This window comes from Candoia aspera, chromosome 2 (genome assembly GCF_035149785.1).
Source record: "Candoia aspera isolate rCanAsp1 chromosome 2, rCanAsp1.hap2, whole genome shotgun sequence".
Taxonomy (NCBI): domain Eukaryota; kingdom Metazoa; phylum Chordata; class Lepidosauria; order Squamata; family Boidae; genus Candoia; species Candoia aspera.
Window position 1 is genome coordinate 53,037,901 of NC_086154.1, and position 14,314 is coordinate 53,052,214.

The 14,314-nt window shown below is 38.9% G+C and overlaps 2 protein-coding genes across 2 annotated transcripts; both read left to right on the forward strand.

Moving 5' to 3' along the window:
- Window positions 1-1,177: 1,177 nt before the first annotated feature.
- LOC134492251 (platelet glycoprotein IX-like) lies at window positions 1,178-2,334 on the forward strand. The gene has a single exon (XM_063296435.1). It carries the CDS (start codon window positions 1,185-1,187, stop codon window positions 1,779-1,781), a length of 597 nt encoding a protein of 198 aa, XP_063152505.1. The 5' UTR covers window positions 1,178-1,184; the 3' UTR covers window positions 1,782-2,334.
- A 5,538-nt stretch (window positions 2,335-7,872) lies between these two features.
- On the forward strand, window positions 7,873-13,145 carry LOC134489248 (platelet glycoprotein IX-like). The gene is made up of 2 exons (XM_063291825.1): window positions 7,873-8,146; window positions 10,956-13,145. Exon 2 carries the CDS (start codon window positions 10,957-10,959, stop codon window positions 11,605-11,607), a length of 651 nt encoding a protein of 216 aa, XP_063147895.1. The 5' UTR covers window positions 7,873-8,146; window position 10,956; the 3' UTR covers window positions 11,608-13,145.
- Window positions 13,146-14,314: the final 1,169 nt, after the last annotated feature.

The following is a 14,314-nucleotide window of genomic DNA, read 5'->3' on the forward strand; positions in this document are numbered from 1 at the left end:
CTAAAGGAAGAGGGTAAAACAATGCAGGCAGTGGGCTCCTTATGACTCTCCAGGACCTCTTTAGGGTCCTCAAAGTCATAGCATCTGCAGAATTCCCCAAATGGGTAGGCCTGAGACTGGTATTTAGTTTTTAGACATTTCTGGAGTTGGGAGGAGTCTTAAATTTGAATAGACCAGCCTTTCTCAATCATTTTACTCTGGGGGAACTCTTGAAATAATGTTCAGGTCTCAGGGAACCCCCGCCTAAAAATAGCAGAAAGTATGAAAACTCTACAATACAGTTCTTTTCTAACCTACACAATCCACATTTTACAATGTTTACAAAAACAGCAAAGGTGAGTTGCAGCACATAAGCATTCCCCCCACTGTGAATGCTAGCACTGGATGGCATGCAAAGTTAAAAAACAAAAAGTTTTCTTTTTCAATCATGATCTGTCATAGAACCCTAGTTGAGAAAGGCTGGAATTGATTCTGAATATGGAGTTCATTTACACAAAGGTCAAATATTGTTGTTGAAATAAAAAAGCATCAGCATCCAGGAAAATAAGAATACTTATAGCTGCTGAGCAGCCTAATCAAGGTGAAAGGAGAAATCTAAACTAAGAGGGAGGAGGGCAAGAGCAATAATCTTGGAGACATGGCCAGGGGGGAATCAATAGTTTGTTCTCCAGGCACTGATCATGACATTTCAGTGATCAATCAAACTCCTTGCCATGTAAAAGACTATAGCCTGAACTAAGACTACTAAATGGCTTTAACAAGGATTACCTTCTGTGTCCATATTTAACCACACAGCTTGGGTGGTACCACTGTCTAGTCCTCCTAATGTTCTTGGATATAACTCCCATCATTTTGTGCCATACTGATGGAGGTTGATGGGAGCTGGAATTCATCAACATCTGAAGGGCGGTATGTTTTGCTAAATGAAGAGAATGATATAAATGGGGCATTTCTGGATATTACACAACAGTGCTAACCTTTTGCATGCCTTGCATTTTCCATTTCCCTGTAATACTCAAAGATACTCAGTGCCATATTGTGCAGGAGCAATTTGTGAAGCATAGTTTTAATTTAGTTTTCCAGGTCTTCTACTAGTTGAACTAGGCAGACATGAGCTCACATTCTAGTCATGCATTATGTTGTGTATATTTTTGTTCCACAGCTACAAACAGCTAATAATCTCCATGATCAAAGGACCAATCATGTTGTTCTTAAACACAACCCAAGCTTGGATCTGCATGCTCTGTTCCTGCAAGCCTCTTGATTCCTGGGGTTGGGCAGCAAACTGCAATTTGATGGCACTCAAGGAGATGCCTTTCCTGAACTCGAGCATCAAAATTCTTCATCTACAAAACAACAATTTGACCACTGTTCCTCTTGGTGCTCTGGACATCTTGACCAACTTGGAGGAAATTAATTTTTCCAACAACCCTTGGCACTGTGACTGCTCTATTTTATATCTGAAGGAGTGGCTGGAAGATTTCAACAAAAGTTCTCTTGAAACGGCTACCTGTGCAACTCCAGCTTCCCTAAGTAAGAAAGCCTTAAGCCATCTGAAAGGGAATGAACTGGAAGGATGTAGGAAACCCCTCCCAATCAACTGCCGTGATTTTTTTTGGAGGGACTGTGGTCTGATTTTTTTGGCAATCATTGTCTTAATTTTAGCAGCATGCATTTTGCAATGTTCAAAACAGTTAGTTTTCCAAGCCACCAGAAAGCAGCATTCTTCTGAAGTCCCACTGCTACAGTTCCATGACCTGGAAAATCAGAAGTCCAAATGAAATGCTGCAGTGGGCACTAAGTCACCATAAGAATAAAACCACCCATTTAAAGGTCATATTTCTGCAAACTGAAAGTATTTATAATCACAACTAAATGCCTCTTTTGATGAAGACATCACTCTCTCACACACACAAATACACATATGTGTATGTCAATAGTCACTATCATTGGAATTAAACCAATAATTCTGACAGCTGTGTAAATTGTTTTGCTATGTAAATCTTTTTGTTGTGTAATTGCACTATACTTATTAATACTTCAGTATGAACAATTGAAATACGTTTCCAGGCATTGCAGCTTCTGTTGCTACGGCACTCAGCCATATAATCATTCACAAAGAGAATAAATAATCCTGATCTCATGCAAACTTTGTTCAATGTGGTAGCAATTTACGTATAAAAAAGTGGAATTACTCACATATTCACTGAATACCAAGACAGAGAATTCAGAGCTTTCAACTTTTACAATCCCATCTGAAATACAATCTGGATTAGAAATTTATATTGTATAAATTATGGCTTTGCTAATAAAATGTTTCATGGCAAAAATGAATTGGAAAATAGTCTATTTTTTGTAGCATTACAATCCCTATCCATTTAGAAATTGGAAGTACCAATCCATTTACTGAACGGATTATTAGTTTTTTAAAAGTATGGACACTTAACTACTCAACAAATTGATGAATGAGTTTGCTGGCTGTGTCACAAATACATTCATATTTCCTTCACAGGATTCTGCTAGGGCCTTTTGTTAAGCTCTGTTTCAGATGCTGCTTTCACTGTGAGATTGCACTGCCATATTCCAGGAAGTATATGCGGATTATGCAATGGTTTTCCATTTGTGATCTTTCTGTATTTTCCCATCGCTTATTCTGTCTTCTTGCTTGCTATAAAAACAGTGAGGAGGAAAAAAATGGACAGATCACACATTCTTTTATTGCTAGTGAATACTGAGAGCTGTCCAGAATATGAAAGTACCCAAGGACTTCATTTTGCTAGTAACAACTTTGGCCTTGAATTTATAGGCTGAGAGTGCTAGTACGTATCTGGTGTGATAATCATTTCAGAATAATGCACCATCACGCTTCTTATTATTTAACGAGCTATATGTCATTGAAAATTGTATTGGATTTGTTGATTTAAATGAAGCAAGTTGGTTATTCACTCTACCAATTCTATCAGAGCTCCACATCTCTTTCAATCTCCAGTTTTCTATTTTATTCCACAAATATTCTTCAAATTATTGAAGCGTTCTCAGTTATGCTCAGAAGACTGTCCTAGTGATCTGTATGTGGATGGCATCATGTCTGAATTTAAGGGTTTTCCATCAAATATCAACTCTTCATGCTAGAGAGACCATGCTAGAAAGTAAGAAATTTGCATGAAATGACAATTAACCAACATTGGATCAAAATTTAGTCATTGCAGCACATTACAATCATGTAATTTAAGTTAAATTGACCACAGATTTAAATGAAACTGCTCTAAGCATGGCAAACTCTAGATTTATCCCAAATTATCATAAAGCATCAAAGGTGCAAGAAAGAAAGAAGCAGCTAGAAAAACTAGAAAAAGAAACAGCAACATAAGAAAAAGAATTGACTCCCAACCTTCTTTGTTATAGATATAGGTATATAGTTACATCAAGCTCTTACTCTAAATTTACCAAATATTTTCCATTATTTCTACTGTCCATTGTTTATCTAATCATCAAACCCAAGTATCACAATTTCATTTTTTTCAGTTTCATGCAAAAAGTCCAGAAGAGGCTTCCAGGTAGCAATAAAATTTGACAATGTCTTTTGCCTAATCAAGGCTCTCAGTTTTGCCATCTCTGCTAACTCCATCAACTTCACCATCCATTCTTCCATAGTAGTTCATGTCGCCTCTTTCCACATCTGTACATATAGAAGCCTTGCTGCTGTTATTATATATAGAAATAAAGTACCATGAGCTCTTTCTAATTGCTTATCCATCAGTCCCAAAAGAAAAGTCTCCGGTTTCAGTTGTATATTGGTCTTTAAAATTTTCTGGATTAAAATGCGTATTTGATCCCAAAATCTTTTAACTTTCTTACAAGTCCAACAAAGATGGTAATAAATCCGCTCTTGTTTTGCACATTTCCAACATACAGTACTGTGCAAGTTTTAGGCAGGTATGAAAAAATGCTGTAAAGTAAGAATGCTTTCAAAAATATATATTGGAATTGTTTCTGTTCATCGATTTACAAAATGCAAAGTGAGTGAACAGAAGAGAATTTAAATCAAATCAATATTTGGTGTGACTACCATTTGCCTTCAAAACAGCATCAATTTTTACACTTGCACACTTTGTACACTTGCACAAAGTCAGGGATCTTGTAGGATTAGAGTCAGGTACATGAATAACAAATTATACCAAGCAGGCGCTAATGATCATCCATTTCATATGTAGGTTGAAACATAGTCATTAATTGAAACAGAAACAGCTGTGTAGGAGGCTTAAAACTGGGTGAGGAACAGCCAAACTCTTCTACTAAGGTGAGGTTGTGGAAGAGAGTTTCATGTCACAGGTCATGGCAAGACTGAGCACAGCAACAAGACACAAGGTAGTTATACTGCATCAGCAAGGTCTCTCCCAGGCAAAAATTTCAAAGCAGACTGGGGTTTCCAGATGTGCTGTTCAAGCTCTTTTGAAGAAGCACAAAGAAACGGGCAACGTTGAAGACTGTAGATGCAGTGGTTGGCCAAGGAAACTTAATGCAGCAAATGACACATAATGCTTACTTTCCTTCGATGCTGGAAGATGTCCAGCAGTGCCATCAGCACAGAACTGGCTGAAACCAGTGGGACCCAGGTACACCCATCTACTGTCCGGAGAAGTCTGGCCAGAAGTGGTCTTCATGGAAGAATTGCAGCCAAAAAGCCATACCTCTGACGTGGAAACAAGGCTAAGCGACTCAACTATGCATGAAAACATAGGAACTGGGGTGCAGAAAAATGGCAGCAGGTGCTCTGGACTGGTGAGTCAAAATTTGAAATATTTGGCTGTCACGGGAGGCAGTTTGTTCACCAAAGGACTGGGGAGCTGTACAGTAATGAGTGTCTGCAGGCAATAGTGAAGCATGGTGAGATTCCTTGCAAGTTTGGGGCTGCATTTCTGCAAATGGAGTTGGAGATTTGGTCAGGATCAATGGTGTCCTCAATGCTGAGAAATACAGGCAGATACTTATCCATCACGCCATACCATCAGGGAGGTGTGTGATTGGCCCCACATTTATTCTGCAGCAGGACAACGACCCCAAACATACAGCCAATGTCATTAAGGACTATCTTCAGTGTACAGAAGAACAAGGAGTCCTGGAAGTGATGGTTTGGCCCCCACAGAGCCCTGATCTCAACATCATTGAGTCTATCTGGGATTACATGAAGAGACAGAAGGATTTGAGGCAGCCGACATCCACAGGAGATCTGTGGTTAGTTCTCCAAGATGTTTGGAACAGTCTACCTGCCGAGTTCCTTCAAAAACTGTGTGCAAATGTACCTAGAATAATGGATGCTGCTTTGAAGGCAAAGGATGGTCACCCCAAATATTGATTTGATTTGGATTTCTCTTCTGTTTGCTCACTTTGCATTCTGTAAATTGATAAACATAAACAATTACAATATATACTTTTGAAAGTATTACTTTACAGCATTTTTTCACACCTGCCTAAAATTTTTGCACAGTACTATACATTTGAGATCCCTTTATACACTTTTGCCAGAACAGAACTTTCAGCACAGACCTCATATAATCCCTGTATCTTACACCAGTTACCAGCCCCTAGCTGTCACGTTTTGCACAAACTGTAACTTACAGACCCTTTTCAATGGTAGCCCCATGTATAGCCCCATTGCTGGAATCAAGATAAGGTACATCCAAAGGATGAACAAGCACTGTGCAATCCCACTAGCTCAGACTGGAAAGACCACAGTTAGTGAAAATAATAATAATAATAATAATAATAATTATTATTATTATTATTATTATTATATTAAACTTGTATGCTGCCCAACTCCCAAATACCCTGGGCAGCTCACAACAATCAAAGAAATTACAATCAAATCAATAAAACATAAAGATGAAACATGGCAAATGCAAAGTGAGGGGTCTCACTTTTCCTTGCCAAAGACCTGGGTGAAAAGCGAGGTCTTCATGGCTCTTCTAAAGAACAGCAGAGTCAAGGGGAATTAGGAGAAGTAACCACGCTGAGCCATAAATGCAGCTCTAGTCTACTGTATTGTTTCTACCAAGCACAAAAATCTTGCCAGACTGAAAGGCTCTGATAGAGTTCAAAGGAAAAATACCCTTGGGAAATTAGGGCAGTGCCAGCCTGACCCCCTTCTTCAGCCTCCCCTCACTTTCCATGCTAAGCAGGCTGAGATTTCTGAGATTTATCAGTCTGGAATGCTCTCTCCTCTTCCCCCTCTCCGATCTCCACCACACCACCTCCCTCCTCAGGGAGACATTCCACCACCATCCAGATCTTGGGGAGAACCTTGTTTCAGAGAGCAGGCGCTGCTACAGAGAAGGCACACTACTGGAGTCCCAACAGATGACATTGTTTAATTGAAGGAACACAGAGCACACCAATCCTGCAACTTTGAATTGGCTGGGGCAGATACTACAGGAGGCAGGCAGTACCTCAAGTAACCAGGCCCTATGCCATGTAGAGCTTCATAGGTAACAACCAGCATCTTGAATTGCACCAGGAAGTAAACCCACAACCAGTACAGCTTATGAAACAGAGGCATTACATGGGCCTACCAAAGCATGCCCATCACTGGTCACACCACTTGAAGCTCCTGGGTGGTCTTCAAGGGCAGCCCCACATAGAGAGTGTTGTGGTAGTCCAGCTGCAACGTGACTAGGGCATGAGTGACTGTCTGAAAGGCCCCCTGATCTAGGAAAGGGTGCAACTGGTATACCAGATTAGAACTAAGCAGATTAGTCAAGGAAGTATCAACCCAGAGTTCCACAACTAGGAGGAATTTTTTTAATTCTTGAACCATTCTTTTTTTTAAAAAAAGTCAAAATTAGTGACTGAAATTAGTGACTTTAAATTAGTGACATTGGTGACTTTAACTAGTGACATTTAAAAAAATATGTCCAAATCAGAAACATCAAAAGGAATGAAAAAGAGATGGATAAACTAGTGACTGGCTGTTCCACAAGGAAAAGTGGCCTGGAATGGGGCTCTTTGCTATTGGGAACCCTGGGGCTGGACCTCTAGGCTTTCAAGACTACAATCAATCACTTTTGCTTTATAGAATACATTCTTTGCTGAAAATGTTATAATTTGCTATTTCATGATAATAACTGCCTTAAAAACCCCAAAGCAATGGAACCAAATGCTTCACTAATGATGTGCAAAGAAATGTAACTATACTGTTTTCTTTGCATCATTTGTAAATTAATGAGCTGCAGCTGCACTATGTGTTGTATTTAGATTCCATCATCACTGCTGTTTAACTAGATATGATAATTGGCTTTTGTGTGAAAGTAAACCTAGATCATTTCATTTCACATTAAATTAACATGAAATATTTTCTGCCACAGAAGGTTCATTAGGAATATAAGAGTTACATGTAACAGGCAAAATGGAAAGAAATCCTTGACACATGTCCTACCACTCTATGCTTTAAGTTGGAGACATGCCTATAAACATATGCAACATTTGAAATAAAGTCCTTGATTCTTGTTCACTGCATTCACATCAACTCAGACGTGGATCCATTTTCACTTTCCAAATTAAAACAAAAGCTCTATTTTAAGGATATTTTTGGAATTCAGGACTGAAGATAGTTATAGCCGAGAATGTAAAACTGTTGCTGTGGGAAACACAAACTTTAGAGGTCTTAGGGAACTGTTGAAGGAGTGCAGCTTTTCCAATACGCAGAGGTCTCCTTATCAGAGGGAACCAGGATGTCTTTATCAAGGGAATTCTTCCAGAGAGAGAGAGAGTTAAGAAGCTGAAATGGTGGATGAGGGAGTATCACAGTCTTATCTTCCCCGGCCACTTCTTTCATAAGCTTTGGGCCACTTCCCACATAGCCAATCAAATGGATTTCCATAGGGTGTGCTGTTGATTGCTGTTCTCATTGCAACAACCCGCAGGAGGATGGAATAACTACCCCACCCATCGAAAATGGATCATGTGGAAGAGGCTTCTCGGAGAGCTTCTGAAAGGTGATGTGGTCTATGAATCAGCTCTATCTTCTCCTGCACTGAAAAATGCACAGGGTTAAAATCTGAAACGCTGAAAATCAACATTAATATTTACAAACAAAAATAAGAGAATGTAAAGGTGTGAAGAAGACATTCTCATGCGTTTTTGGCTTGAGGTAAGTTCTCTTTCTGGTAGCAAAGGTGTTTATTATAACTTGTTATATTTCTAAATATAAAAAGTTCTGGTTGTTGCTTATTGTCCATATATGCAAGCAAGACAGAAGGCACCTAAGAATTTCCAGAAATAGAACCCCCTGCCCATAAAATAAAGGGGAGGAATCCCAAACGAGAACTAAGTATGGTCAGGGCTGCACAACATTAGGTGATAGCTAATGCAGAAACAGAAAAGCAGAAATGGTATGGTTGGCATGTGGAACATCTGGACTTGGCAGGTCCCCACTTACATACAGAGGACCTGCTTTTTAAAATGAAAATAGACTTTTTAAAATAAATAAACCATTAATATGTTCAGAATATATATATAACAGAAGAGTAATTTTACATGAATGGCTTTAATTACCTTAAATGCTTGCTTTTACCGTGTGATGCACAATTAAGTTTTCTGAAAGGGTTCTTTGATAAATTGCATGCCTCACATTTTGCTGCTTGCTTGTCAGAGATAGGCATTTTGCCTTGTTTTGAGAATACAGCAGGATTTGCTGCTACATGAGAAACAGCAGCTGCTGCATGGGCAGGGAGGGATCAAAAACCTCAAAATGGCAACAGCAGCAGCCTGATCGATGTCCCACTCCGCTCTCTCTCCTGTCTTCACTTGGGATCATAGTAGTATATTCTGCTATTTCCTTAAAGTAAAATTCCTCAATTTCTATGCATTTCTCTCCAGAAGTAAGCCCCACAGAGCAAATTGTTTTTTGCTTTTATTTATTTGCTTGTTTTATTAAATTTAGAGAGCCTGACTCCAGATGACTCTGGGCAGCTTACATTATAAGAGAGAATAAAAACAGAAAAAAATAATCATGAAATATCCTAAATATCAGGAAGGGTAAATACAAAACGCCCAAAACCTGCAAAGAAAAACTGACAGGGTCTCAGCAACCACCCTATCCTCAGGCCTGGGAGCATTTCTATTTAAGTGTGGGAAAGCTTTTCCCAATTTAGTGTTTTTTATATGGGTTGGGACTAGTGTTTTGGTCTTTCCAACCAGCTTGGAAATGACCAATGTCTGAGATAACTTCAGACTGTTTATTTTCTGCTGCTGCATTCAGCACCACCTATCTGCTCCTTCACCAAGCAGATGACTGCTCTGACCGACATTTTCAGCAATTCAGAAACAGTGCCACCAGCATAAATAGGGGCAGGATATGCATGACTGGCTGCTTCTTGTATCGCTCAGACTGATATCCCAACCTTCCTCCACTGAGTTAATAGTTGTCAGCTTACTTTATTCTTTTCTATTATAACATAGAAAAGATCCAGACAATGGCTTTCTCATGATTACCCAATAAATTCCTGCTGATCACGGATGTGAATTAAATTTAATATGCTACCTCCTCCTCCTCCTTTGACAGCTCATTCTTCTATGACTGTCCAATGGAAATCTAATAAGTTAGTATGTACCGCAACTCTTTGAATTTTGCATATGCATAGTAGATGAATAGCCAGCTTGGCCTAGTGGTTAAGGCACCAGGCTGGAAACCAGGAGACTGAGAGTTCTAGTCCCGCCTTGGACATGAAAGCTGGCTGGGTGACTTTGGGCCAGTCGCGCTCTCTCAGTCCAGCTCACCTCACAGGGTGGTTGTTATGGGGAAAATAGGAGGACGAAGGAGTATTAGGTATGTTCCCCACCTTGAGTTATTTATAAAATAATAAAGGTGGGATAAAAAAATAATTTAAAAAAATTAATAGAGTTTCCTTCATTTTTGCACCTTCCTTGGGGAGGTAGCATGAGAAAGATGTGCTTCCCCAGTTCAAAATCTAATAGAATTCACTTTCCCATTTTTTAAAAAAATAACCCACAGGACTGATTATGTTTAATTCATTCTGTAAAACATGTTGCATTTTGAGCATCCCAAATGTATTTATCTGTAAATGAGATATGCCTGATCCTACAATCCATTTAGGAACTGAAAAGATTTGGACCTGAACTTCAGAACAGAAAAAAACATTTCTATGCATATGGCTTCATAAAGATCATTCCAGTTCTTAACTTTGAAAGAAAACATTCATCTTGTGCTTCACAATGAAATGAGAAATAAATTGTTCGTGTGAAAATAAACTTTCCCTTCCTGCTGGCTACTTATAACGTTATTGATTTCTTATTTGAAAGGGGCAGTAGGGAGAAGATTCACCTTAGATGTAGACTATCATATATTGCAAAAGGATCTAAAAAGCTAGATTCATTCTGTGCCCTATATGAAAATATTATTTAACTATATTATTAAAGACAACCATAACTCCAGCAGGGCCTTGTTAAGGGGAACAAAAATATTAAATCACCAATTAAAATATACTGTGAGCATGAGATATTAGTAAGGGGGCTGCGGTGGCTCAGTGGTTAAGATGCTGAGTCAGAGGACCATTAAGGTCGGCGGCAGTTCGAAACCCGAGAGCACAAGCCATGTGACTGAGTGAGCTCCCATCAACTTGTCCTAGCTCCTGCTAACTTAGCAGTTCAAAAGCATGCAAATGCAAGTACATAAATAGGTACCACTTCGGTGGGAAAAATAACAGGATTATGAAAGGAGACCCCTCAGGCATACTCCGGGCAATGGTGACATCACCGGCAAATCCTTTCAACACAGAAGTACCTTGGTAGGTGCTTCTGACACACACACAAAAAAAGAGATATTAGTTTACATCAACATATTTTACAGGTTTAAAATGGAGAATGCTGAACAAAAATAAATGTTCATGACCTTGCATTGATTTATTTCTTTATATGGTTATCCTCATTTAAATTTTCAGAATGGTCACATGTCAAGGATTACTGATTCTTCTGTTCCTTGAAGCTGCCTTTGCAAGCCCCTGTCCACACCACTGTACATGCTCTCCACCAGGAAACAGTCCTCTAAAACTGAACTGTAGTTTCATGGGAATGATGGTGCTTCCACTTTTACCAAGTCAAACACAAGAGTTGTACCTCCAGGGCAACAAGCTAGAAACGATACCTGCAGGAGCATTTGACCATCTTCAGGGGTTGAAGATCATCAATCTTTCTAGGAATCCGTGGCACTGTGACTGTGGAATTTTGTATCTGAAAAACTGGTTGGAAGACCAAATGGGAAGCTTACTTTCTAAAGATGTTAGGTGCTTTTCTCCTCCTTTGCTTCACAAAAAAATTATATTTGAGCTCAAGAGGAATGAACTGCCGTCTTGTTCCACTTCCCAAACACTTTGTTCTGATTTCTTGTTCAGTGATGCATTCCTCTTCTTTCTTATGTTCATTCCTTTTATTATCAATTGTTTCTTGATAACAAAAGGGACTAAATTTAAAGTGGATGTTTATGATAAGAATTCAACAGACCCAGGAACACTGCCTGCGATTTCTGATCAGCTGAACAGAAGAACAGGAAGACAACCAAGCCATTCATTATTGTTTGTGACTACTGTGCATTAGGTTGCAAAACAAAAAGAAAGGTCAAACAAATCATTTCTGTTTATCATTAAAAGTCAAATGGTCAACTGAAAAGCATAACTGTTTTGACTGTTCATTTTAAAGAACAGAAATTCATTCAGAATATCTACACTGAACAAAAAACACAATATGCAGCTTTTAAGATAAAATTCAAACTAAAGAGTTAGTATTCTCATTTTAAACATGATACTTCTGATTTTTCATAACATGTTTCAGTGCATCTGATGAAAGCACCTCCTGCTATCTGGACTATAATTCAAGTCAAAGATCAGGTGGGCAATTATAGGACTCAATTAATAAATCAGTATACTGAATTATTTAGCACCTGTTGACCTGGATTCTGTCCTGGTTGTGATCATTATCATTTAATCCATAAACAGTTTTTGGCAGCCAGAGTCCAGATGCTGATTAGGATATGCCACAATTATAAATGCTTTAAAGACTTTCCATTTACACTAATGCAGTGAGTAGTATATGTGGGGCTCCCTGTGTGTGTGTGTGTGTCTACATCTTCTGCTAACTATGTTTTTGATGTTATTAATATACAGTATCTATCAACAACACAAAAAAGTAGTTAGCAATGGATGTGATTTCTTACTGAGATTGCATGGAAGCACTTGTTATCAAGTTCAAAGAGCTGTGTTGGTTAATTGTCTCTGAGTCCAGTTCAAGATAATTGTGTTGACCTCTAGCTATCTATATAGTTGTGAAAACCCTAGCATAATTTAACACTTCATACCAACCTACTTACAGATTATATATCCTCCAGATCCCCCTCACACCCAAGATGTTTGCAATCAGACAAAGGACATTGTTAGCTTTTGCACCCTATTTGTAGAACTTCTTTCCCAGGGATACTTACTTAGTGTCTATCTTGCTATACATGGAAGTATTTCATGAATATTTTTGTACTGTTCTGACCTTTTAAAGTATTTTTAAAAACATGTGCAAATCCTTGTCCTCTGATGTTTATTATTCTCTAATATTTCTGCTGCAAATTATTGTTTTAAACTGCCTTTAACCATCGCAGTTTGTTATAAAGTTTGAGACACACAAAACATAAAACACAGACAAAACCCCAGTGATTATGGTAACCATTTTCTAAGAGCAGCTTATTCTTCCCATTTATTCTAAGGGCTATCCCCAAATTGCCTTCCCAATTTACCCTGAAAAGAGATCCACTATTTAACATGCATAAAACAATGGTTTTCTTCTTTTTCCTTATCAGGAAAAGAAACCAGGAGACCAGGAGTTCTAGTCCTGCCTTTGATACGAAAGCCAGCTGGGTGACCTTGGGCCAGTCACTCACTCTCAGCTCTAGGAAGGAGGCAAGGGCAAACAACTTCTGAAAACATTGCCAAAAAAACTGCAGGGACTTGTCCAGGCAGTTGCCAGGAGTCAACACTGCCTTGAAGGCACGCACACACGCACACACACAGAATTTAAACTAACTTTTACAACCTGGTACTTCCACATTAATTGGACTACTGCTCCCATCACCACAGCCAAAATAACTGTGGATGATGGGAATTGTAGCTCCAAATGAGCATATAATTTTTGCAGTTTAGGAGAAATCATATATTATTCATTCATTCATTCATTCAATTTATATAGCCGCCCATCTCAAACCAGTGACTCTGGACAGCTAACAATAATAAAAACAATCAACAATAAAAACAATAGCAAAAAAATTAAACATAAATACAGCCGAGAGATCTAAAAGCCATTGATGTTAACACAACTATGAAACGGGGCCCTTCACACATTTGGGGCCCCAGGCCTGGGCACAAAGCCAGGTCTTCAAGGACTTCCAGAAAGCCAAAAGGGTCGGGGCCATCCTAATCTCAGGAGGGAGGATGTTCCAGAGGGCAGGCGCCACAGCAGAAAAGGCACATCTCCTGGTCCCCACCAGCCAACATTCCTTGGCTGACGGGACCTGGAGCATGCCCATCCTGCTGGACCAGATTGGACGGGTAGAAACAACTGGGAAAATATATCCAAGCAGACTGCAAAACATACAAGCAGAAACTGCAATAGCAACAATGATTTTCACTAACAAAACCAATGAGAATAAACTGATAATTATTTCATTGGATAACAAGAATTTTACCATAATAACTATTAAAACATGATGCCCTTCATACCACAGAGTGTTGATCTGAATGTGCCACACAATACCCTTCCTCTCATCAAATATCAGTACCAGTAAAACTAGAAGATGGTCAATAAGCACCACTGTAGACGATACTTTAGAACAGTGTTTCTCAACCTTAACAACTTTAAGATGTGAGGACTTCAACTCCCAGAATTTCACAGCCAGCTGGGTGGGGAATTCTGGGAGTTGAAGTCCACACATCTTAAAGTTGCTAAGGTTGAGAAACACTGCTTTAGATGGTATCTGTAGGAATGGGACTCACATCCATCAAAATAACAAAATCCAAACCAAGGTTTCAGATTAAAGGGATTTGAATCTTAATGAGAATCAAACACTGCCACATACATCATGATAAAAAAATAAAAAGTCTTATATAACTGGATGAATTGAGCATACAATTCATGGGATTTTCAAAGTAGGCTGGTAAAAGCCTTTGCACTGTATTGTTTCTTTCCTTCTATGAGCACAGATTTTCCCCCCTCAGGCCTTTTCATCCACTTTTAGCAAACAAACATTTCAATATAAATAGACAGA

Coding starts and splice junctions, on each gene's coding strand:
- LOC134492251 (XM_063296435.1), top strand. CDS start 1,185: ATGATCAAAGGACCAATCATGTTGTTCTTAAACACAACCCAAGCTTGG.
- LOC134489248 (XM_063291825.1), top strand. CDS start 10,957: ATGGTCACATGTCAAGGATTACTGATTCTTCTGTTCCTTGAAGCTGCC.